The sequence below is a fragment of the Melospiza georgiana genome, chromosome 3 (genome assembly GCF_028018845.1).
Source record: "Melospiza georgiana isolate bMelGeo1 chromosome 3, bMelGeo1.pri, whole genome shotgun sequence".
Classification (NCBI taxonomy): Eukaryota; Metazoa; Chordata; class Aves; order Passeriformes; family Passerellidae; genus Melospiza; species Melospiza georgiana.
In genome coordinates, this window is record NC_080432.1 from 78,062,898 (window position 1) to 78,082,098 (window position 19,201).

Here is a 19,201-nt window from a genome sequence, read left to right on the forward strand (position 1 = left end):
CAGCAATTCACACTGGACTATAGCAGAATGCTATCATACAGCACATGCCATCATGGAAAGGGAGACAATCCAGTTCAGTGGCCACCAATTTTGGCCACCGCTGATTGGGCTATTTTTCTAGTCAGCCACAGCAAAGAAGTCACTGCACACCTTGGCAGGGAGGCAGAAGTGAGTCACAAAGCACACAGGAGCACTGCTGCACACCAGACATAATGATGACCTGCTGAACATGTGCCTGCTCTTTTATTTACTGTGAAAAAGAACCTATTTCGTGAGTAAGGCTCCCCTTCCATTTTCTATCAACAGGGAAACAGCACACTTACACTAAGGTTTTTCACAAATGCCTATCCTCACTGAACTCAGCCTTGCCTAAAAACAAATAAATTTAACCTGTAACAAAAAAGACTTGAGCTGCATCACACCTCCACCATCACCTCCAACAGCAAGTACTTACACATCTAACAGCACACATTTTTCCACTACCCCATTCAAAATCACACTACCTGGTCTCTGGCAACCTTCTTTTTCCTCTCTGCGTATACTCACACCTCTTCCCCCCTACCGGAGGGAGGAATTGGCTACAGCTGATTGTTTACCAGCTGTCAATAGCCAACAGGTCTCACATGTGTTCATTTCATCAGGAACATCACACTAAGGTTTGCAACAAGAAGGCAGGAGGAAGCTGAGGACTTTGGCAGTAAATAGTTAGCTCAGGCATATTACAATACAGATGAGCCGAATAAAAAGCCTGAGGTCATAGAAAGATATACTTTCCCTTCCTTCTTTCCAGTTTCTTTTACTTCCCATCCCTGTTTTCCTCACCTCCTCTGCCCTTGCTCCTCTCTGCTCCCTGCTCACAGCCTCTTTCCTTTCATCATCAGTCCAGGCGCTAGTTTAATCAAAAGTTAGCCAAAACCCATCTACAACAGCAACTTCTTTCAGCTGGGTTAATGATCTGTGATTTTAGTGATCTGCCTGCGACAGAAACCAGACGTGGCTTAGCAAAAGCAGAAGGAGTAATTTGGCCAGGAGCAGGGAAGAGACAGAAGTGCAACCTCCTTTGGCAGTTCATGATATTCTGTTGTGAGCAAACTCATTCCTCAGCCTTAGCTCATGTTCATCTTACCTAGGTCTGTAAAAGGACTGAGAAGTTGAATCTTCACATGAGGTAACTTGTGACCTTCTCTTAATAATTTCTAGGTATCAGTGAAAGAGTGATGGATTTGGAAATGTTTTCTTCCCTCCACCCCTACTTCTATTTTTCTTAACAGTCTCATATTAAACCAAATCAATATGTATGCACATACATTATAGTGCAATATAGTGCACATATTCACATTGTAAGTATCTCAAATAATAGTCAAGATGCAAATCTCAGAAATTACAAGCCAGTCTCTAGCACATTCTTAGCTCTGTCCCTTTTGTCAGCAGAGTTTCACACACAACGTGATGAGCTTCAGCCAGGATCAGCTCCTCACCAAATGGTTGCTCTCTGCTGCCATACACATCTCCAGTGAAATCAGTGTAACTTATCCTGGGAGGCAGGATAAAGGATTAGCTCACTAGCACACTTTCTAAGCTCTGTGGTGGCAACATCTTTTGTGTCTGGGTAACATGGCTTGTGGGACCACCTCCAGTGCCAGGAGAATTCCAACTGCCCCACACTCCACTATTTACCAGCCTCAGAGCCTGTGTGTGTGTAGCCACATGACAAAAAAAACTACACTGAAGATAAGATTCATCTGGAAACACAAACCAACAATGGCAGAAACTTTTCACCATTTTTATCCCATTTTTTTCCTATCTGAATCAAACCACCAACCTGTTTTTCAATGGTACCATGCAAACAGTTGCATCAGAAAAACAAATGGGGGAAGAAGCTGGGCAGGGTCAAGAATAAGAACAACAAGATAGGAGTGGAGCAAGGAGCTCTTCTGCCACCTGCCAGAGCCTCATTCTGCAGCCCCAAATTCACCTGACACTGCTTTCAGTCCCAGGCCACTTTAGGTGCTCTTGGGAAGCTTCTTGTATTTTGAGAGAATGTACCTGAGTTAAGTTAGATGCTTTGGAAAAGCCGTCTGTTCCTCATCTCCCAATGCCTACGTGTATTGCGCACATTAATCATTTTGTTTCTTGGCAAAGTTTGCCCATAAAGTTTCAGAGAAGCACTACAGTAACTGCAAACCAGATGTTTCTGAGTACTATGCTCGGTTTTATAGCACTGTGTAGCATTTCACAAGCATTAACTAATCAACAACTCCTCCGGGTAGTTAAGTTTAATTGTCCCCATTTTACAGGTGCTGAACCAGACCCAGCAAGGTTAAGAGATTCACCCAGGGCCAAAAAAACCAATTGGTGTCCTATTCTGGACTATAAATCAGAAGCTACTGTATGTAATTTCTCTCCAAGACCTTTAAAACACAGTATTTCCCCTCATCTGCTGCTGCAATACAGCTTCTCCTGAAAACAAAAACTACCCCTCCCTGTCCTGCACACGTTGGTAAAGCTGCATTTTGTCCACCAGCTGTCCTGTAACTTTTAGTCTTGCACAGTCAGGATGACACACATCATCCTGCTCTAGCTTTGGTCCCAACCCCAGAGCTGGGTCAGGCAGACAGTATTCATGAGGCAACTCACTGCTTTTTTGACTCTGATGCCTACTTATATGATGTTTTTGGGGGTGATTTTTTCCTCCTTTATCACCTGGTTGATCCTTTTGTACATGCTGTGTTTCATTTATCAGGCTTGAGGTTTTAATGCCCAGTAACTGCAGTGGTGCACAAGCAGCAGCTACAGCAGCAACAGTTAAATACAAGCCAAAAATTGGTCAGATAAGAAGCATACTCAGTGAATCCAGCAACTTTAACTGGAAAATAAGAAAGATTGTCTGGAGAAGAGTGAGTTTCACAGAGTTTCACCTCACAAATCACTGGATGAAACATTATCTCTGTGTGTATGCAGCTGCTGCAGATTTCTCCACATAAATATCTGGTGAGCTGCTAGGAATTGCATTTAAAGGCTGGGCTGAGACCAAACAGTCTCTGCAATTCTCTTCCTGAGAGTTACAGAACATTTCTGGTCCATCCAGAGGAAGAAAGGACATTATCCCCAAGCACCACTGGAGCTATGATGGGAATAGAAATGCCAGTCTTAGGACTGTCTGAAGACTTGTCTCTCCCTGCCATCAGTGCTGTCTACCAGTCTTGAATTGCAGCAGGGGCAGAAGTGATCAAACAGCTTTCTTACCCCATATTTCTTCTGGACCCCACTTATTTTACTTACCTTTGCACAGCTCAGGCTCTGGGAGCAAGTGAATGAGCTCCACATCAGTTGCCCATTTCAGCTGGTCTCTGCAACTCTGCTCCTCAGCCAAACACTGCTGCTTCTGAGAGATAAATGCACGCATGGCCGCTGCTCAAAGGGAAACATGCAAATACAGCACATTTGGCAGGCAGCTTAGGAGAAGTTACATTTGTACCTTTGTTCCCTCTCCCTCTCTGGGCCTGCCACACGGAACAGCAGCCAAAATGCATCTCAAACATTGGGTCTGGTCTCAGAGCCCTGATTTTGCACACCTAAGTTACTGCTAGACTCAATGATTGGAGTATGATCATGACTCATTTGAAGCTTGATGCCTGGCATTTTGTCCAAACGAGTGCCCAGATAAATGGAAAAAATAATCATTAAAGGAGAAGAAAAAGGACAAATTTAAAACTGATGGAGTGTAATGCTTCACAATAAATGGCAGCTAAATACTCTTGAGTGTAACACTGTTTCGGATGTTAGTAAGAACATTCATAAATGAGGAAAGAAATTGGTATTGATTCTGTGGGCTCATGTCTCAATACATCTATAGGTTGTAATGTAGGGATAAATCTAATAAATTAATCTGGCTGAGTAATAATAAGTTCCATTAACACAGTAATGCATACCAAATCAATACTTATGGACAATATCAGACATCAAATTTAACAGAAATTCTTCTACAAGTTAGAATTACCTAGAATTTATTTATTTATAATGGGAAGTTGATTTTAGGTAACTAAAAGATATTACGTGCTAACACACAGTCACAGACAGAATTTTTCAAGTGAATTACTAGGGAATTACTTGGTGTCTTAAACTCAAGTAACCTCTCTAGAGCAGGACCAGCTCTGTGGTTAACACAAATCCAATGTAACTATTTAATTTCTGGCAACCCTTCAATCACCATCATGGCACTGCATCTTACCTTCACCACTCTGCCTCAGTCCTGGAGTGCATTTCTGCTACTGCACAGCTGTTCTGCTGTCACCATTATGTTTATATGACAGAAAACTTGGAATTTTCCTTTTCAGTGCCAGGAAGAGGTACCTTCATACATGAATGATAACCATGACACCACCTTGCCCCTGTGCTTCTAGGTTAAATCCTCCAAATGTTCTGGAATCTACTGGATGTTATTGAAGACATGATTCCCCCACCACAATGGACCCAAAAATAAACCCCTTAAGTATACTGTCAAAAATTGCTGGTGAGCACGAGCAAAAAGCAGCTCTGGCAGAAGAACGTGAGGAGGCAGCAATGGAACAAGGTCTCCAGGGCTACCCTGTCTGCTCTGGCACAAGCTGGACAGCACCTCTGCCAGTGCTGAAAGTCCTTTTTCTACAGCATCCCACTCAGCACATGAGGCACCTGACAGCAGAGGTCAGGTATCAAAATCTGACTGGAAGTTGCCTGTGCATGTCTGGTTGGTTGTGCAGGAAAAGGAGTGTCCTGGGTGACTTTTTGATGCTGAATTGTGTCCCCCATCGTCTGTTTAGTCCAGAAATAAGTTGTGTGCCTTTAGATCTGAGTGAAGAGGGGGAGAAGGAGAAGAGGTGGAATTTTTTCATGGTGTTTTCAAAAACACAGACCTAAGAGCTTCAGCTTTCCTTCTCATGGACTGTGTTGTCTGCAGCATGGACAGACAGCAGGAGAGAGCTCTCCTTTGATTTTCAGTTAGTGTTTTTTAGCTAGCTGCGGCAGAAAAGTTCCCTGGGCCGTGGCTTTTTTTTCTCTCCTGCAACTGTTCAAACCTGCCCTGGACCAAAAACCCAGAAAACACATTGGGAGCTCACACCGGGGTCCAGGGCCCTGGACACTGCATTCCAGCACCAGAGGGACTGAGAGACACTCTGTGAGCCAATAAGACTCCCTGAACTATAGAAGGAGTTTCTGAATTTGCCATCTCTTCAGAACAGCAAGAGGTTTTATTGTTTAATATTATTCATATTTTATGCTTCTGAATACTTTGCTTGTTAAATAAAGTTTTTCAGCTTTTCTCCTGAACAAATGGGGGGAAGGGACGCTGAATTTTGCCCTTTATGAAATCATCCCTTTGGAAGTTTCCTTCCAAATTTGTCCCAAACCAAGACAAGGAGGCATTTCAGTTGATCATTAATTATATTTGGGTGATGGCTTTTTCCCCCACTATATGGGATGAAGCTCGAAAACTTTTTTCTGCCTAAGGGTACTTAATCCTCATACCCAGCCTGATGAAAATTATATCTACAACATTAAAGTTTTACTTCAAGTATGAAATCACATACCCATTAAAATATTTTCCAGCTCACTGCTCAACTCTACCCATCCTACTTGCTATTTTCTGTCCTTTCTCACTTTCAATCTACCCAGGACAATCCCTACAGACCTCAATATACTGGCAGGAGGGAGTGAAAAAAACATATTCAAAAGCATTTCATGTCTGTAGCAGCAGCAGCAGAGAGAGAAAAGGAAAGCAGCAACAGGAAAGAAACCCTTATTTTCATTACAGCACTCAACTTCAAGTAAGAAGAGATTTCAGATGGCAAATGGCCCAGATCAGATGGCAGAAGCCACCAGAAATACCGAGCTGTTTAAACTCCATAAAATTAAAACCAGGACTTAAAAAACCCCAAGGTAACTAATTTAATTTTAATAAGTATTTTTTAGCATTTGTCTCACCATCATAGGGCAAAAAAAAAAAAAAAAACCCACAAAAGATCCATATCCATGCAGAATAATATTGCACCCTGGGAAAGCCACAGAGGCACCTGGGTAGACAAAGACTGAAACCTTGGTAAAAGCCAGAAAGCGTCGTGCAGGGTACAGCTTGTGCCTTATCCCTCCTTGGAGCATTTGACCCCTACCTTTCAGTGACTCACTTCAGGCCTCCTCTTGAAGAGTTAGACATCTACCTCCTCTCTTCAACAAAAAGGAGAGAGAATTCCCCCCCCTCTTCTGCCTTGCAGCCACCATTCCTATTCAGCCCAGCCCAGCTCCCTCAAACTCTCCCTTCCCCTGAAAAGATCTGAGACAGCCACTTCAAGGCTACATCAAGGACCAGAATTTTACTTATGAGGCTGGAGAGATCCAGGAGTGGAGCTGTGGAGCTCTCTTCTGCTTTGAAGAGTTGATAAAGAGGTATCAGAGCAGGAACAGATTCTGGCATCTCCCTCCCGCAATATCAACATCTTCTTCTCTATCTCACTAAAGAGGGGGAAAGATTTACACCCCTCCTAACTCATATTCCATTTCTACCAAATGGAAAGCAGGAAAAGCCAACTCCCATCAAAAAATACTTGCAAGATGAGAAAACTAACGAGAATAAACGTGGCCCAGAAGACAGCACCCTTTTAAAATCAGTGCAGCCAAATTACATACTTCTGGACACACACACAACAGCTCTTTTGACAAATGAACACCAAAGAGGACTAAGTAAACTAATGGACATCACTAAAGATGCTTCAAATTTTGATTTCATTCCATTATCAGCTAATACTGGCTTACAGGTTGAAATTAACACAAGGGTTATGGTCTTGTTATTGGACATAAATTACTTCATTTATCTGTATTAGAGATGCAGCAATCTGCTTCAAGCATGGCATGCTTTTGTAAATGAGCACCTTGAAGCCTGAAATGCCTTGGAAGATGAGCTAGGGAGGACAGGGGGAAAGCATCTTCCAGTTGTAAACTTTCAATTTTCAAGATTTTTCATGTTTTGTATCAAGACAAATCCATGACCTTTTGAGGTTCTTCATCCCTAGGGAACCTCACAGTACATGTGCTCACAGCTGTCTTCAGGGATGCAGCAAAGCAGAGGCAATCATGGTCTCCTACATAAGGGCTGCCTCCACCAGATTACCATGAAGTCTTACTTGCTCTCCAACCAAAAAAATCTAGGACATAAGAAACCTTACTAAACACAGTCTCAAGAAAGACCAATCCTTCTCAAGAAGGATTTGACTTGTCTACATTTTCTGTTAGGAAAAGATAAGTTGCAGCAAAAGAAAAGACTCACTATCCATCTCTAAAGTTCCTACAGGTCACCACAGGTCAGACCCATCTGAAAGTGGAGTGAGACCTCTCATATTACATGGGGAACAGGCAGTGTAAGGAAGCAAAGGTGACCACCACACCAAAGGGAATCTGCATTGTCATTATATTGCAAGGGTTCCTTGTTGCTAGAGTTTCATACCTCCTTGATGTTTCCTGTAGGCAGCTCCTCTAGGCACTGACTTCTCCTTGTCCTCACAGTTCCCCTGAACCAACCAACCCACTCTTTTATAACACTGCTGATTCGCTACAGCTGCGGCCTGCAAAAGTCAGGCCTGCTCCTAATCTTTAATAATTGGCTCAGCTGCAACTCTTTAGGGGGTAAGATTGCTTTCTATACTACCTTCATTTACTTATATTCTACTCCCCTACAAATCTGAAATTATGGACTGAAGTTACTATATCAGCTATAAACAGAAGACTGGCTTATTAAGCATCCCTATTTTTTACTGTGGAGCCTGCAAGGCATCATTTGTGGACAGACCATTCTGGTGAGAACAAGTGTCACCCACCTCCTCTAGGAAATTATTTGGTCATCCCTGTGTGCCATGGCACTTCCCAAAAATGCAGCACACTCCCTGCAGATGTAGGGCAGTGTGCTGCTGTATGGGAGTGCTCACCCAGCACAGCCAGGCTGTGGGGATGCTCCCTCCTGCACTGAGGAAAAGGAGGGGCATGGGAGTCAAACCTGCTACCTCAGTCATTTGGTGTCCCCGAGAAGAATGACCGAGAGTGAACATGTATTGAAGAAATGTTTTCTTAAATCACGAGAGGAACCAAGTCGGAGAAAGCTGAAAGTCGAACTTCAAAGCTTGAAGCGTTTTCAGTAAAAATCTCAGCTAGATGGATGACAGACATAAATAAGCAGAGACAGGTAAAGCAGGCAGTTCACAACATGAATCTCAGAACTACCAATACTTACACACTTTACAGTCATAGCAATTTATGAGTCCCCATACAGCTGTTCTTGCAACAGGTGATTTCAGCTGAGTTTGAGCTCTGCTCACAAGCCTTTGAGCATGACACTTCTGTTGTTGTTGGGCTTGGGGGCTAATTTTTGTAGTCTTCAGCAACTTCTTTTTCCTCAGCTTTCCTGGTAATTAGCCCTAATCAGTATTCAAGTGCTAATCTGTCAGGCTATCTGCTGACTTAAAGGAAGGGAACACCTCACTAATAGCCCCAGTGTTTCCCTCTGCCTGCAGAAACAACCCCGATAAGGACAGAGACTCCAGCCATCTCCAAAGAGACAGAGCCCTTCTGATCGCTGCTGGCATCTGGCCTTCCCCTCATTAGCACATTAAAGCTGCTCTGTCCATCCCATAAGAGCCACTCTGTCCATTCCTCCCGCTTTCTCTATGGAGCCATTTATGGTGCTGCTCCTTTGAAACCCCCCTAGTTCAAGAGGCAGTAACCCCTTCCCAAAGCCCACAGCACAGCCAGTGTCAGAAATTCCCTCTTACAGACAGGCACCCAGTAAGGAGTGGCATTTTGAATGTCAAGGTGGACAGAAGACACACACATATTCTGCCTTGCCCAATTGCCCCTCCTAGGGAAATCTTTTCCCACTCAGTACAGGGACTGTATGGTTTGGATTACAGAGCACTTAGGATATCACATCACTTCAAACAACTCCTACTTCAGAACAGGACCAGCAAGGCTTGAATCACCAAAAGTGCAAATTCTCAGGAGCAAAACAAGGCAAGAGGGACAAAGCTTCCCAATCCTGGCTTCTAAACCTGTTAGGAAATGACACTCAGACACTTTGAAACCAAACTTGGACAGATTTCCAGTGCACGCTACAGCAAAAACATGGAAGGCGTTTGTACTTTAGCTGATCTTCACTCCCAAATCAAAGCATTTTGGGTGTGCTATGCTATGCTATGGCATATGGTGTGCTATGCCAATAAGTAAGTGTGCATTCACTGAAATAAATTGTTTGGAGAAGAGGAAGAGCATCTTTTTCTCACATTTTACAGGTATTTCCCTCATGCACCCTAGTCATTGGGAACACAGCTAGTTTGCAGAAACTGTTTGCTTACAAAATGGTGATTACCAGCTAACTGATGAGAAAAAGAAAGAATGGACAATTTTTCATCACTTCATTTCTTTATGCTCTGCCAGGATGCTTTCCTACGGGCAGATATGACCTTCCCACTTCCTCAACCAAAAAGAATAATACTAACAGGCACAAGAAAGCCAACCTAGTTACTTTATTTATGCTCTGATCTCATTTTCTTTTACTTACTTCAGAATGGTATAAATATTTTTACCTGAAAGGAGAACTGTGGCTATCTGAATTGAGCTCAGGCTCATTTTTCTACAGTCACTGTTATTCTGGGTGGACTTTGAGGAGCTATTTGTACTTTTTAAGAATAAAAATCCCAAAGGAAGCAAATTCTTTTGTTTTGAAGAAGAAAGCAAAGCAACTGAAGGTCATGAATACTCACTCTTTTTTTGGATTCATAAATGATATGTTTGATCCTTGACTTGCTTTTCATTAAGGAAAAATGCCATAAATTATTTGGTTTGTTTGCCTCTCTGATCAGTCAACTGAATGACGTTTTTGCTTTGGGGCAATGAAACATCTCATCTCAATTTTATTATTATTCAGCTCCAAGTTCTTTTATTATTCAGCTCCAAGTACATAAAATCCCTATGTCTGATTTATTATGCAGGTGTGTGTTATTAGGGAAAAAACCACATTGTGTTATAGCTTTCAATGCTTGCAGTGCCATTTAAACAGCTCCCATCCCTAAGAGTTAGTAGCTTTGACACACAGGTCAAGTTCAAAGTTAGTCAGCTAGTGGGCCAAACTCCCTCAACTCCAGCATCAGGGAGGAACTGGGCCTGTAACACACTAAAAGATCAAGTTTTACTCACACTGAACTCAAACAGACAGGCTTTCTTTCAAAAAGAATCTAAATTGCTTTTGTTCATATAATTTTGCTCAGTACATCATTGCCTAATTTAATGAATTATACTCATTAGAAACATTTTTCTCTTCCTTTTCCTAAGACAGGAATTAGACCATGCAGTGGCTTTTACAGAAGGCTGAAATCTACTTGACAAAGTAAAAAAGTGAGCAAAGAAGCAGAGAAAGTCACACTGCTCCATAGATAACTTTTGCAATTCACTGGTGCAGAGAACAAAGCTATTTAAAAGATGAGATGGGACTGAATGGCTGAAATAACTCTTATTCCATTTTCTGATTCAAGTTGAGTATGTCTCTAACATTCTGATATGATTTTTAGGAAACTTCTGAGAAACACAAAGTGCCATTCAGCAACTGCCAGCAATAAAAAGCCCATGAAGACAACCTTGAAACAGCAAGATAAGGCACAGCCAGACTTTATAACTTGTATTCCTTAAGGAAGCTCTAACAGATAGAGGTAGGTAAACCCAGAAAAATGCATGTGCCATCCAGCTGTCTAAAAAAGTCCTTGTCAAGGAAAGCAATACAATAGCAGTGCCTTAGACACGTCTCTGGAGACCTGAGTTTGTCGACACAGCTATGGAATTTTTTTGTTTCTAGGAATAATCTCATTTACTTAGCTAAAATAACTTTGTCATAGTACCTAAAGATATTAACTCATTTTGCTTGCAGAAACTTCATTTTCCCCCCTGTCCTGCTGCCCAGGACTACAGAGATAATGCCCATGTATAAGCAGGTATCTTGCCTGTTGGCTTTCATTTAGAGACAATTTGCAAGAATCCCCCAAAGAGATTCCTTGGCAACCTGCTCCCCCTGTGTTTCAGCAACGTTTGTTGTCTGTCCAGTTCCTCTCAAGAGATGATAACCACACTTCCCAGCGTGAGACCAACCTGAAAATTAGTTCAAAAGGTTTCAGGGGCCACAGGAGAATCTGCCAGGTGAGTCTCTGCCCTTCTGAAAGATCACCCAGGGAGTGCAAGAAAGGGACACAAGCTGCCTCTTGTGCTGGAATACAGCCAGATGGATCAAGCTGGGACCCACCAACAGGTATCTGAAATACACAGGTGCTTGCTGGGGCACAGGCACAGAGAACCACACAACTCCAAACCACATAATTTATCTTCTTTCTCCCCACTAGAGGTGGGAGTCAATGAGGAGCAAGTAAGTCACTGCCTATTAAGTGGTGCTCTACAAGCGGACAGAGTTTGTGGAGTCCAATTTTGTCTGCACAGAAATTTGGGGAAGCAAGTAATCAAGCAGCCATTATTCTTGCTCTCCCCTGCAGATAGCAGGGCACAGTCAGTCAGGGACACCTGCTCAGCAAATGTCACAAGGCAGGTACCAGGCAGGGCCCTGCAGATGGGATTTATGGACCATGGGTGTGAGTCACAGGTCCAGGAACATATCTGCAGCACAACATTTCCCCTTTGAGCTGCTACAGCAACTCAAAGCCATCCCAACTCAGAACCACAGAATCATTAAGGTTGGAAAAGACCTCCAAGATCCTGGAGCCCCACCATTAACCCAGCACTAGCAGGTCCACTATTAACCACATCCCTAAGCACCACAACTGCTTCAAGGATAACAGCAAGTTTGATCCTCTTGCGGCAGGTCCTGTTCACCATCACTGGCAGCCCAGAATTTATACACAAACTATTCCAGTAGATCCCATAATTGTGCTGAGCATCTCCAGTCCTTCATAATTCTAACCATTGACTTTTTTGTTTTAATTACTTTCTGCTTTGTTGTTAGGAACTTTTTTCAGTGTTTTCTGTGATCACTGAAATAGACTTTTACAGGCAGCAGCTCTGCTTTCAGTGTGTTCTCTCCCAAATACCCTGCAGGGGTTGTTCCAGTGTTTCTCTATTACCTTGGAATCTACTGCGTGAACAGAGAGGAGAAGTTGGAAGGTGAAGTTAAAATAAGCTTCCATAGCTTGGAAAACAATTTTAATTTGGTTTAATTGTTTAATTTTAATTCCTGAATTGCCATGGAAGGCAATTCAGGAATCAGAAAATGCCTGGGTAACAGAACTGCTACAAAGAAAGTGAGAAAGAAACAATGATCAGTTTCTGCCAGTGTTTGTGTCCTTTCTCCTGATGTCTTGTTTCCCCCTTGACCACTCCAGAGTCTGTCCCCTCCCTGGGCACAGACTTCTTAGCAGGGTCTCTTGTGACAGGACAAGGGTTTTAAATTAAAAGATTGGATGTAAGGAAGAATTTTTCTATTATGAGGTTGGTGAAACTCTGAAAGAGGCTGCCTAGAAATGTGGTAGATGCCTCATCCCTGGAAACAATCAGGGTAAGGTTGGATGTGGCTCTGAACAGCCTGATCTAGCTGGAGATGTTCCTGCTGATGGCAGCAGGGGTTGGATTAGGTGACCTTTAAAGGTCCCTTCCAACCCAAACCATTCAGTGATTCCACCAGCCAAAAGCAAGTTTCTGGCAGCCCCAGTTGTTGTCAATATCCTCTACTTTGTGCAGCAGAAAACAGAAGCACAATGAATCAGGCAGGAACCTTCCACTAATGGGTGGAAGCAAACGGTGCACACAAAGTATAGATAGCACAGAGAAAGTGTTACCCTCTTCCAGGGGAAAAACAATCGGAAAGGCCAATGTTTGGTTTGTTGGGGTCTCCTACTTCTTTTGGGATATGGCATCCATGTTTCTTTCTTTCCCACATGTACTTTCAGACTATTGTTTTCATAGAGAATGAAAATATAAACACTGTGTCAGAATTCATTTCACTGCATCAACAGAAATACTGATGAAAGCTGTGATGTTTCATGGAGACATCAGTTCCCATGTAAAGTTGAAAGAAACTTAAGGAAATCTAACTTCTGAAAAATTTCCATTGATACACAATATGAGACTGGCTAAGAATTAAAACACCTCAGTAACATGTCTTCTCCTTCTGCATAAACCACATAAATTTGGAAAAATTTTACTCTTATTTCATGTTTGAGGAGGAGGTAAGAACACAATCACAAAAAAAAGGGACTGACTCCTGTTCCTGTTCCTTAGGCTGCTCTTCTGGCTCTTCTGTGCTATGTGAGATCTCATTTCTAGGTTCAAGTTTATGAATCAGAACAAACAGATTTGAACTTCGGTCACCAGAGCAAATTTCTATCCTTCCCCTCCTAAAAAAAAAAAAAAAAAAAAAAAAAAAAAAAAAAAAAGAAAGAAAGGAAAAAAAAAACACAACAAAACAAAACCCCACCTACGTATTCTCATTTCAATCATACAATCTTATATAAAGAACAACTAATTTGACATTTCATCTACAACTCATTCATATACATGCATAACCCTGCTAACTGTTTAAACTGTATGACTTCATCCAACACCTCCATGAAGACTGTGATCAGTCTGATGACTCCCCAGAGGTCATTATTACCGCCCTTGCACAGGAGAGCCTACTGCTTTTGTATCTGACCTCTTCACCACATCTTCCTGTTTCTCTTGGTGCCCCTGGAAAAAACATCTTTTCTCTAGTGTCTTGTTTCAGGACTGACACACACCTCAGGATGACCAAGCAGAAGGAGGGGAGGATCTTGCAAGCACAGGATGCCTAAGATGACACGGACTGTCGGGTTGAGGAATTGAGCCAATCTTTCAATAGGGAGAGTTGCAAAATGCTTGTGGTACAAGAAAATGTGTGACTGAGTTGAAGCAGCTCTTACTTGTTTCAACTTCTTTTCAACCCTTGTCATGCTCAAATAACAAAGATAGGATAAGACAGAGGGAACTCTGTCACTGAAGCTTTGGGGAATACTCCTGGAATTGTAACAGTTAATTAACTACGTGTAATAGGGATGTTCTGAGAGCAAAGAGCTTCACGTATTTTTAACAATGCAACACTTGTAGGAATTGTAATTTTTTAATATTTAAAAGCTTCATCTTCAAACCTAACACACCCATTTAGAATAGCTGGGTTCAGTAGCTCGTCCATGTTACATGGATCTGAAACTAAAACCGGGACAATGAGGCCAAGGCTGGTAGCACCATCCCATTGCTGCAACCGCTCTGTTCAGCACGTAAGAGTCATTAGGCAGAAGTGATGGCTCCAGCTGCCCTTTCAGACAGGAGCCCCTTCTGGAGACGAGCAACCAGTCGGGCACTGGATGGACTCTATTCCGTAGTAAAACCCTCTGCCCTCATCAAATGCAATGCAAAAGAAACAACCGGGAGAGAGGGGAGCGCAAAGGATTAACTAAGATGGTTCCAGCGTTTTCTTGTGCCTTCGGTGAAACAATTTACTCCGAGTACCCTGCAGTTTTCCCATCTTTGCACTGACCGCTCTGAGCCACACGCAGGGGCGAACGGAGCGGCTCGCCTCTCGCCAGCAGCCCCAGCGTTCTGAACGGGGCAGAGATCCCACACGACGCCACCGGCACCCCGGAGCATCAGGCCGCGCCGGGCGCCGCTGGCGGACCCGGCCGGGAGCCCCGGGGGCCGCCCCTTCCCGCCGCGCTCCCGCCCGCGCTCCAACTTGCCCGGGCTGCGGCAGCGGGGATGCTGCTGCCTGCTCCCGCCTGTCCGCGACCGGCCGGGACAGCGGGAGCGGCGGGAGGCGCGGGGGCTCCGCTGCGGAAGCTGTGCCCGTGGGCACGGCAGGTGCCACCGGCACCGACGGGGAGGGCGCGGGCTGCCGGCTCACGCCGCCGCCTCGCAAGCAACAATGGGCCGGGGGAGGCTCCTCGCCGTCGCTCCCTGCCCGCCCGGGGCTCCTGTGGGGGAAGGCGCTGCCAGCCCAGCCCAGCCCGGCGGAGCCGAAGGGAGCCGAGCCGGGCCGGGCCGGGTCGGGGCCCCTCCGACCTGGGCGCCTCAGGGCGAGCGGCACCGTGCCGTGTAGCCAGAGCCCCGCTCCATCCCCTGGCCTCACCTGTTCAGCACTTTCCTGATCCTCTGGCGCACGCTGGAGGAGGGCGCGGAGATGCCGCTCCTGCCGCCGCCGCTGCCGCCCTCCGCCGGCAGGTTCTCGATGGTGGCCACGACATGGCTGGGCTGCGGCGAGTGGTGCGGCGGCGGCGGCGGCTGCGGCGGCGGCGGGTGGCGGTGCTGGCGGTGGCGCTCGGGGGAGAGCATCGCGGCGGGGCTGCGCCTCAGCGGAGAGCGGGGCGCATCCCGGCGGGAGGGCGGCGGGCGCTGCTGCCGCCGGCGCTGGCTCCCTCGGCTTCCGGGCAGCTCCAGACCCTCGCCCGCTCCTCCCTCACTGGGCTGCCATGCAGCGAGGGGCGGGATGCTGCCGCCGCCGCCAGCGAGTGCCGCTCACGGCCGACGAAGTGGCAGCAGTTTGGCGACCCTCCTCCTCCTCCTCCTCCCACACCCCCCGCGCCCAGCCGGTGCCTCCCCCCGGCGGAGCCGCCGCCGCTGCGCCGCCTCGATCCCCTTTGTTCCCGCTCGCCACCGCCCCGCGCTCCCCTGACGCGCGGCTGCTGCCGCGGCACGGCCCGGCCCAGCACGGCACAGCACAGCACAGCACGGCGCGGAGACCCTCGGAGCCCCCCGGAGCCCCCCGGAGCCCTGCGCGCCGCGGAGCCGCCGCCGAGCGCGGCCGGGGCCGCCAGGGGGAGCCCGCGGCGGCGGCAGCGCCCCCGGGGCAGCGCGGCCGGGCCGGTCCCGAGGGGTCCGCGGGGGTCCCGCCCGCCCCGAGGGCTCTGCCGCCTCCAGCTGCGCTCCGTGCCGGGGGAAAAGGGGGAGCCGCGTCGGCGGGGTCCGAACTTTGCCCCATTAAACCCTCATCGGTTTTCTTCGGGGTGTTTAGTTGTCTTTTTGAGGTGGGTTTTTTGGGGTGTTGTTTCTTTGGGTTGGAAACGCTCACGGCTGGGCGGCACGGCACTTCCTCCCTGGCCGGGGCTGTGTGAACGCCCGAGAGTTGCCGTACACTTGTCTTCTGAAACGCGGCACGGGCCGTGTCATCTTCAGCCAACTGGGAAAAGCGTAAAGAAGAAATCGCCTCTGAACAACGCCCTGGCTCTCACACTGCCAGAGGCACGTAAGGGACTGAGGGAGGCATGGCAGTCGCTGTAAAGTTCAGAGCTCCATACATTTTTCATAGAGACAGTGCACTTGAAGTTCATGCCTGGGCGAGGCTTGTTAAAGTGTTGTGTTTCTCGCGTTCAAATACTGGGAGACTCCCCAAAGAGAAATGGAATGAACGTGGGTTCAATATTTCTTACTCTAAACATAACGATCTTTCACTTCAAAAATTGAATTAGGCTCAGAGGAGGTGTCTTTTCAATCGATCATGTCTCTCTGAAACATATTACATGATAATTTTGCTAAGCCTTTAAGTGACATACATTTGAAATTTCACCTTCTTCATTCTATTGTTCCCCTCTACTTATTTTTGTCAAGGATTCTTTCCGCATATTTGTTTGTGTGAACCTTACACAAAGCTGTGAAGATGAGATGAACATTCATGGTAAGCAGGGAAATGTGGTTGTAAAGCCATGCAGTGCCTCCCAGGGAAATCAGATAGATGTGATACTCAAAATTATATTTGCCTCTTTTTTTTATCTTTATGTTTCAGGTCGGTAATGTCTGTTTGTGGGAACTCTTCCTTTTGCCAATATCAATGTTTAATGCGTCGGTTTACTCTGAGTACCTGAGCAGCCTCCGTCTAACAGGTCTTCAGATGAGATCCGGTGGAGCATGTTGCTTTACCAGAGGAATGCTTTTGAAGATGGGGCTCGCTCACTCGAAATCCTGTAAAGTTCATTCTCTGTTCTGGGCAAACAGCCAGCTGTTTTCAGCGCGAGCCGAATCTCAGTTGAATCGGATTATGCTACTGAGCGATTCTCCTGTCTCCCATTCGCCCCATGGCAACCACATGCTCCCGTAAGTGGAGAGAGGATGAGGTTCATTCTCCCTGGCAGCTCTTGAAGTGGAAGGGGCAGAGGCTGGGGAGCTGCAGTGCCCCGCAGCCGGGCGGTGCAGGGTTGGTTATCTGCGGGGCTGGCAGCCCAGGCTCCCTGCAGCTGCAGCATCTCCCCGCTCGCACACTCCGCCGTGCCCTACGCACTCTCGCCCCTGTTTGTTAATGTTTCCGTGCCCTCGGTTAAACAGGCTGTCTCGCCACGCTGCGGCTGGGTGAGTACTCTGGAAGCGCTCGCTGTGAGATGGGAAAGGGTTGAGGTCAGAGATGTGTGTGCTTCTGGGCGCTCAGTGGCCATTGCAGACTAATCCGACAGCTGAGCAGACCAGAACAACAGTGTTTGTGTAACTTTATTCCCGCTGATTAAACCCAGTGAATGCATACCTGGAGTCCAATTTGGGATGTGCCCATAAACGGGGGGGCTGTAGGGAGGCCCTTTCCTCAGAGCAGCCCCCTTTTTTAGCAGCCCCCATTTTGGCAATGCAGAGAAAAACTGTAGGTCTGTGCAGACAGCCCCACTGCCATTGTGACAAATGGATTTCTTGCATATGCAGGTCCATCATAAATGCAATGCCAAACTTTTGCTGTGTCCAATGAAATTGTTTCCAATTACTTTTCACTTTGTCTCACCACCACACCATACCACACACAGAGCATTACACCATCCCATGGCTTCATGCTTTTAATATTGCAGCTTAGCCGTGCAGGGCTTTTTCCACGGTTAGACAAAAGTACTGGGAGGAGCAATTGCACAGGATGCATTCTGTTTAGTAATATCAGCAGTGGACTGCATCATACAATCAGTAGGCACTGATTGAGAGCAGCATTTTTTAACATTTTAATAATTGCTCAAAATGCTGTTCCTGTGGCTCAGTATCCCTCAGTCCCAGCATTCCTGGCCTGATTTCAAACTAAGTGCTAAGCATGCTCCGCTCCCTTGTAACTGTGACTTTCCATGTTGACATTCAACTATGGCACCTCTGACATTTTCATTTATGTAACACCCAACTGGAGTAGTTTTACCAGAATATAGGCATAGAATCTGTATAATTGTGAAAATTTATTTTATGTTAAGCATTTCACCCCCCAGGTGAACATGCTAGAGGTTAGTCTGATGACTCGTTTTTGTCATTTACCCTGAAGAAGCAGTTCACCTTCCAGCAATTGAATCTGGTTTCAAGTGTAGGTTTTCCAATATTGTCACATGAGCTTAAACCCAGGCTCTTGAAGGCACTGAACTGCCTCAGCCTTTTTGTTCTCCAACAGTCTCCATGAATAAAGGAAAAAACTCTCCATGGCCACCAGAGTTCACAGGGGATCAATTCCTTTTAACTTTTAAAGTTTCTGTCAATAAAGATGTACAAAGCTGTTAGCACAGCAGCCTCAGTGACTGCCTAACACACTACCCAGGAGTCTGGCCTAAGCCTAAATCCTTGAAGCACAATCCTTAAACTAAATGGGGAAGTCCTCTCCTGCGGCTCCAATCTTGCAGCTGTGCTGCAGTCCCACTTGAGAGCTGGAAGGATTGTGGCAGGACCAGAGGCTAACCAGTAGCTAGAGGGACAGCACAGTACCAGTAGAATTTGTAAGTAGGGCAGCGGTACTAACAAAGAAGAAATTTTTATAAAGGCATGCCCCTATACCTACAAATAGGTTGAACAGTTTCCCTGGATGCAAGGACTTGGGCTCTCACCTCTGCTTAGCCAAATTTTAGAGATGTTAAACTCAATTTTTTGCTTTTCCAGCTGAGTCTCCTAGAATTGGTGAAGTTGCTTTTTCTGTTGGCACCGCTTGGTTCCCAGCTCAAAGAAAAGCACCCCAAATTCCAATGGTTGCAGTTCTGTGGAAAAGCTCCGGGTTCTGTATCTCTGAAGCAGCTCTCAAGGCTGCTTGTCTTATTGTGGGGATTCAGCCAGACAAAGTAGACTCTTCTGTCACATTTTTTTCAAGGATGGGAAACTGAGTTACTGAAGCAGCTCCAGCCAAGACAGGACATGCGCTGTCATTTCTCAATCAGCCATCAAGGATGCCAAGAGGAAGAATCATGATGGCTTT

The 19,201-nt window shown here is 45.9% G+C and overlaps 1 protein-coding gene across 1 annotated transcript in view; it reads right to left on the reverse strand.

The window, feature by feature from the left end:
* The window catches only part of SLC35F1 (solute carrier family 35 member F1), a 228,740-nt gene extending 213,207 nt beyond the window's left edge, over positions 1-15,533 (reverse strand). Inside the window, exon 1 of the mRNA XM_058021134.1 lies at positions 15,152-15,533. Coding sequence (XP_057877117.1) covers positions 15,152-15,354 — 203 coding nt within the window. The 5' untranslated portion in view covers positions 15,355-15,533. The remainder of the gene's footprint in view (positions 1-15,151) is intronic.
* Between the last annotated feature and the right edge of the window lie 3,668 nt (positions 15,534-19,201).